This window comes from Cervus canadensis, chromosome 6, assembly GCF_019320065.1.
Source record: "Cervus canadensis isolate Bull #8, Minnesota chromosome 6, ASM1932006v1, whole genome shotgun sequence".
In the NCBI taxonomy this organism is placed as follows: domain Eukaryota; kingdom Metazoa; phylum Chordata; class Mammalia; order Artiodactyla; family Cervidae; genus Cervus; species Cervus canadensis.
In genome coordinates, this window is record NC_057391.1 from 50,986,998 (window position 1) to 50,992,997 (window position 6,000).

A 6,000-nucleotide genomic window follows, 5' to 3' on the forward strand; every position below is an offset into this window, starting at 1 on the left:
CAACCCTGAATATTCACTGGAAGGACTGATGCTGAAGCTGAAGTTCCAATACTTTGGCCACCTGATGCAAAGAGCTGACTCATTGGAAAAACCCTATGCTGGGAAAGATTGAGGGTGAGAGGAGACAGGGGCAATAGAGGATGAGATGGTTGGATGGCATCATTGACACATTGGACGTGAATTTGAGCAAACTATGGGAGATAGTGAAGGACAGGGAAGCCCGGTATGCTGCAGTTCATAGGGTCACAGATAGTTGGCATGACTTAGTGACTCAACAACAGCAACAGGCTGTCATTTTTCATTTTTACCCTCAAGTTTTCCACTCCTGTGTTCTTAATTTTATTTTTCCATGTTCTGGTACATTTATTTGAGTAATTTACTCAGAAAAGATGGCTAGATGGTATATTTACTTAGTTCTTAATTATCTAGGAATGTCTCCTGGCTTCATACATGAATAGCAGTATACTGGGTATAAAATTCTTGAGACATTGTATTAGGTAGGTTCAAGCCAATTACTGAAAAAAGAGGTCCAAAGTCATAGATTGGGCTTCCCTGTTACCTCAGTTGGTAAAGAATCTGCCTGCAATGCAGGAGACCCCGGTCCAATTCATGGGTTGGAATGATCCCCTGGAGAAAGAATAGGCTACGCACTCCAGTATTCTTGGGCTTCCCTGGAGGCTCAGGCGGTAAAGAATCTGCCTGCAATGCGGGGGACCTGGATTTGATCCCTCTATTGGGATGATCCCCTGGAGGACATGGCAACCCACTCCAGTATTCTTGCCTGGAGAATCCCCTTGGACAGAGGAGCCTGGCAGGCTGCAGTCCCTGGGATCACAAAGAGTGGACACAATTGAGCGACTAAGCACAGCACAGCACACAAAGTCATAGATCAAATAAGATCAAAATTGAATGTTATCTAATACTTACTATGTAACGGTCGTCGGTCTAGGCCTGATTGATGTCTTTGTTCCACAGGGCCTTCCAGGCTGGTGGGGCAACATCTGTTGTACCATTATTTGGCTTCCATCTCTGGGTCCAAGGTGGATAATGCAGTTGGCATTGTTTTTTAGCCAGTGGGATGGGGAAAGATGTCCACTGCAAGTGGATTTACCGGTAAAATGGTGATCTGTAAATTGTATACACCACTTATATTCACATTCTGCTGCGTCAGGTTTGGCACATAACTACACCTACTCTTAAACAAAGAGGGAAAGATTGATAGGACACTGGATGATAGCGTTCCCAACCGCAACCATCTATAGAAATTGTTTAAATTTTTGTTGATGTTACTTTCTAGTTTGAGTCCTTATTCTTTCTTCCCCATCCCCTCTTTCCTCCCTTTGAAATGTTAATTCAGGCCCTTTTCAGTTTTTCTTTAAAGTGGAAATTTTATATCTTAATTATATGTGTTCATTTTATATCAAAAATACAAACTCTCTGTCATGTTTGCAGAAAATCATTTTTGATCAGTTTTGATATTTTCATTTTTTAGTACCTTTCCTTCCTTTTAGTTATATAGTTTATATTCTAACATATAGATTAATATCTTCTCTTATATTGACTGAACAGTTATTATATCTAACTGCCTTTGTACAAATGTATAGCTTTTCATCATATCTCTTCACCTGTTTGCATTAGCTTTCTCTAATAGCTGAAAATCTTTTCTGTCATTACCAGGAAGCCTATAGAAGATAACTGCTATTGGAGCTTATGGAAAGTGGTGACTTTGCCTAGGTACCCTTCTGTAGAGTTGACATAGGTTATAAGAGTGCCGTCCTCTATAGTGAATGTAAGTTAGACACTGTGTGGTTTAACAAAGAGAACCCCAGAAAAGTAGCTGAAGTTATTGATTAAAGAACAGATAATTAGCTTCCATAATTTCAATGAGGAATTTTACATTCCTTCCTGTAGAAAATATGGTTGGATTATTTGTATAGGATTTTAAAAGTAACTTTAATGGGTTATTGCCTTAAAAGTCTGTTTGATTGTTAACTAGGAAATAAGAGGTAAATAACTTAGTTGCTAATATTGTTTTTGAAGGGAGAAATTCAGAAAATATATTTTTTGAGAAGTTAAAGGAAGACAGTATTCCTGCTCCTCGCTCTGTTGGCAGTATTAAAATAAGCTTTACTCCTCGAGTATTCCCGACAGCTCTCCGGGAATCGCAAGTAGCAGAAGAAGAGGAGGTTGGTACACTTGCTGTTAGTTACAGTGACCACAATGAGAATACTTAATTTTTTACTTCATATGTTGAAACTTCCTGGATCTGAATTTTTAAAGTATTCATTGCACTAAAGATATTACTTCATGAAAAAAATTTGATATTTCTTTTTGAGAAAAATATGTTTTGCAGGATCTATTTTTTTTTTTGGCTTCACAATGCTAATGAGAAAACATTGATTTAACAGTCAGTGTTGTTGCTTATTCTAGGAGATAATCTGCTGCATGTGCATTTATTTTATTGAATACATAATTTTCCATAATAGATGTATAAACTTTGGGACTATGTGTGTTGTGGTAAGAAAAGATTTGCAAATCTATTATAACTATATTATTACAATTAATTAGTAACATCAAGTATTTCTAATGTGACATTTGGCATTGATATCTTTCATTTATAAATTCCTGAGCTCTAGGATTTTGAATGTCATATATTTAGTTGTATAAGCACTAAGAATTCTAATAACTGCTTTTATTTATTTTTTACTGTAAGGGATGAACTGGTACCTCTCTCAGTTGAAAAGTTGTGAAAATAATTGAAGTTTCTTAATACATAATGACAATTTATAAATATTAACTTTTTTCTTAATATTAGCAATATATTTATGTATTTCATTATTTATAAAATGATTTCTATAACTAACAAAATTATAATTATTTAAAAAATGATTTATATATTTTTATATTGTAAAAATACATATATATTATAAACAAGATAAGTAAAATAATATTCACATGAACTACCAGAAATTTGGACAAAGTTTGAACTAGAAATTGTTACATATTTGATCTTAATCAGCTAGTGAAATTAAAAAAAAAACTTGAAAATGTATAAAAGCTGGAAGTTTAAAATCACCATCAAATATTATATCAGTCTGCTTACAATACTATTACAAACTATATAGACTCACTGGCTCTAAGAACAGACAGTTATTTCTCACAGTTCTGGAGGCTGAGAAGTAAAAGGTCTGGATATGGGGGTGGGGTGGAGAAAAGAGCATGCCCTCTAGTTTCTTTCTTCTCTTATAAGGATACTAATCCTGTCTTGGGGGCCTCATCCTCATGACCTCATCCAAACTTACTTATCGCCCAAAGGCCATAGTTCCAAATACCATCACATAGGTGGTTAGGGCTTCACCATATGAATTTTGGAGCACACAAACATTCAGTACATAACAAATAGTATTTCCATGTTATGTAGGAAGATGGGAAATCTAAAAGGAACAGTTAATAAAATAATACCTTTGTGCCCTTCATTAAACTCATTCACATTTCAGTGGCTACATAAACAAGCAGAGGCACGAAGAGCAATGAATACTGATATTCCTGAACTTTGTGATTTAAAAGAAGAGGAAAAGAACCCAGAATGGTTGAAGGACAAAGGAAAGTAAGTTGTTTGTACCCTGGCCATGAGACTTATTATAAATCTATGTAGATATTAGTACTTATAACATTTTCTAGATATCTGGACATATGTGTGAATGTGATTGTTGGGAAGAAATAATGTAAGTATGCCAATTATGTAGGTAGCACCTCTGTATTTAAAAAGTCAAATCCTATAACAATAAATGAGATTCTTATTTTTATTTGCTTTTGTATTTAAATGTCATGGAAATGAAAAAATATAACGTCTTTTGGATGGCTTATTAAGGTCTTTTTTAAAATTACTCAGTGTTTGACATAACTCCTTGCTACTACTCCCCTTAAAATCATGGTTCTTCAAAACTAGAATTACTTTGATTAGTCATATCAATCTTTGAAAGCTTATCAGATTAGCTTGTTGCTCTGTCATGACCTGGATGTGTGGGATGGAGTGGTGGGGTGGAAGGTTCGAGAGAGAGGGGATATATACACACATACCGTGGATTCACTTCATTGTACAGCAGAAACTAACACAACACTATAAAGCAATTATCCTCTAATAAAAAAAAGATTATCAAACCAGTCTACAAATTATCATTTTATGTCTAGACAGTCTTTTTATTTATTTATATGTGACTGTAAATTTTGGACAATTATCAAAAATAATGAATTCTGGTACATTCTGTGGCAATTTGAGTTCATATTTTGAGGCAATTGTAGATATTGTTTATTATATCTTATTTTGTATGTTTGTATTGTTTTCCTGTTGCTGCCATAACAAACTGCCACCAACTTATTGGCTTAAAACAATACTAATCTATTATCTTATAGTTCTGGAGGCCAGGAGTCTAAAATGGGTTTTACTAGGCTAATGTCAAGTATCAAGTGCAATCCTTCTGGAGACTGTAGGAGAGAATCTGTTTCCTTGGGTTTTCCAACCTTGAGACCACCCACATTCCTTGGCTTATGGCCCCAAACCAGCAGTTGCATCACTCTAGCCTTTGCTTCCATAGTCACATCTCCTTTTCTGACTCTGGCTCCCCTGCCTCCCTCTTTCATTTAAAAACACCCTTATATTTATAATCCAGGGTCATCTCCTACATTAAGATTCTTAATCACATCTGCAAGGTTCTTTCTAACCAACCATTTTATGTATTCACAGGTTTTGTGGAGTTAGGCTGTGGCTATCTTTGTGTTTTCCTATTCTCATCTACACTCTGTTCTTTCCTGGTCTTTTCTCTTCTCTAAAACACCACCAGAGATTGATTTGTGGAGTTGAGCTGGAGTTGACAGTTTCTCTGAAGTTCAGAAGCCTGAGGCTCACAGGTTTGTTCCTCTTACTCCCAAGAGTAATCCCTTCTCCTTCTCCTTCTCTTCCTTCTTCTCTCCTTTCCTCTCCATCTTTTGAACCATTAAATAAATATCTGTTGATTATTTATGGTTTGTCAGGCTGTAGGCTAGGCTCTGAACTACAGAAATCAGTAGAGGAGAGAGACATATACAAATACTCACAACGTGTATGGAAAGTGCAATACATAGAAAGCCCATGATAAAATGAGAGTACAGAAGAGGGGCACTTAACCTTAAAAGAAGGAAGGTAGTTTCAGGAAGAGCTTCATAAAGAATATAGCACCTGAGTTCCTCTTAATGATAGGTAGGAGTTTCAGGAGGAAGGGAGAGAAAGGTTTTCATTTGAGGCAGAGGGTACAGTGTGAGCAAAAGCTCGGAGACAAGAACAGTGTGACATACAGGCCAGGAACTATGGGTAGCTTACTTTTTGATAAAACATAAATTTGAAGCTAAGAATAATAACACATGAACCTAGAAAAACAGTCAGTGGCCTTGTGTTAGTCTTAAATTTTATTCTGTAAGGTGGAGGAAAATATCTTCCAGTAACTAAGGTGGAGGTCTTGAACAATGACATTGTTGTAGAGGGGGAAGGCGAGGGCAATGTGAGAAATATTCAGGAGGTAAAATAGGGAGGACTTCTGAGTGACTTTTGAAGAGGAGAGGAGTAGTTATGGACATCTTTGGGTTTCTAGTTTAAAGGATTGATTATATGCCACCAACTGAATTAGAGAACACTAGAAGATGGCCAGTTAGGGGGGAATGTAGGTGAGATCAGTTTTGAATATGTTGAGTTAGAGATGTCTTTTGGTCAAGCTGACAGTGTCCAGCAAGTTTGAAACCCAGAGGAGAGTCCAGCCCTGTGTTATCAATTTGGAGGTCATCAGCGTTTATGCAGCAGTTGATTTATAAGAGTAAGTGAGTATCTAAAAATAGGGTATAAAGGGGAGTAGTGGCCTAAGGCTAGAACCCTGTGATTCACCAGTATTTGACGATCTGGTGAAATAAAGTATTACACAGAAATACTCTCAGAAGCTGACGGAATAGAAACTCTTTAAGAGTTTTTTTTTT

The 6,000-nt window shown here is 36.2% G+C and overlaps 1 protein-coding gene across 2 annotated transcripts in view; it reads left to right on the forward strand.

Annotated features, from left to right (window-relative positions):
• Positions 1-6,000, forward strand: part of DNAAF4 (dynein axonemal assembly factor 4) — a 71,746-nt gene that overhangs the window by 40,030 nt on the left and 25,716 nt on the right. For both annotated transcript variants that reach the window (XM_043471910.1, XM_043471911.1), the window contains exons 5-6: positions 2,041-2,186; positions 3,498-3,607. In XM_043471910.1, the coding sequence (XP_043327845.1) occupies positions 2,041-2,186; positions 3,498-3,607 (256 nt within the window). The remainder of the gene's footprint in view (positions 1-2,040; positions 2,187-3,497; positions 3,608-6,000) is intronic.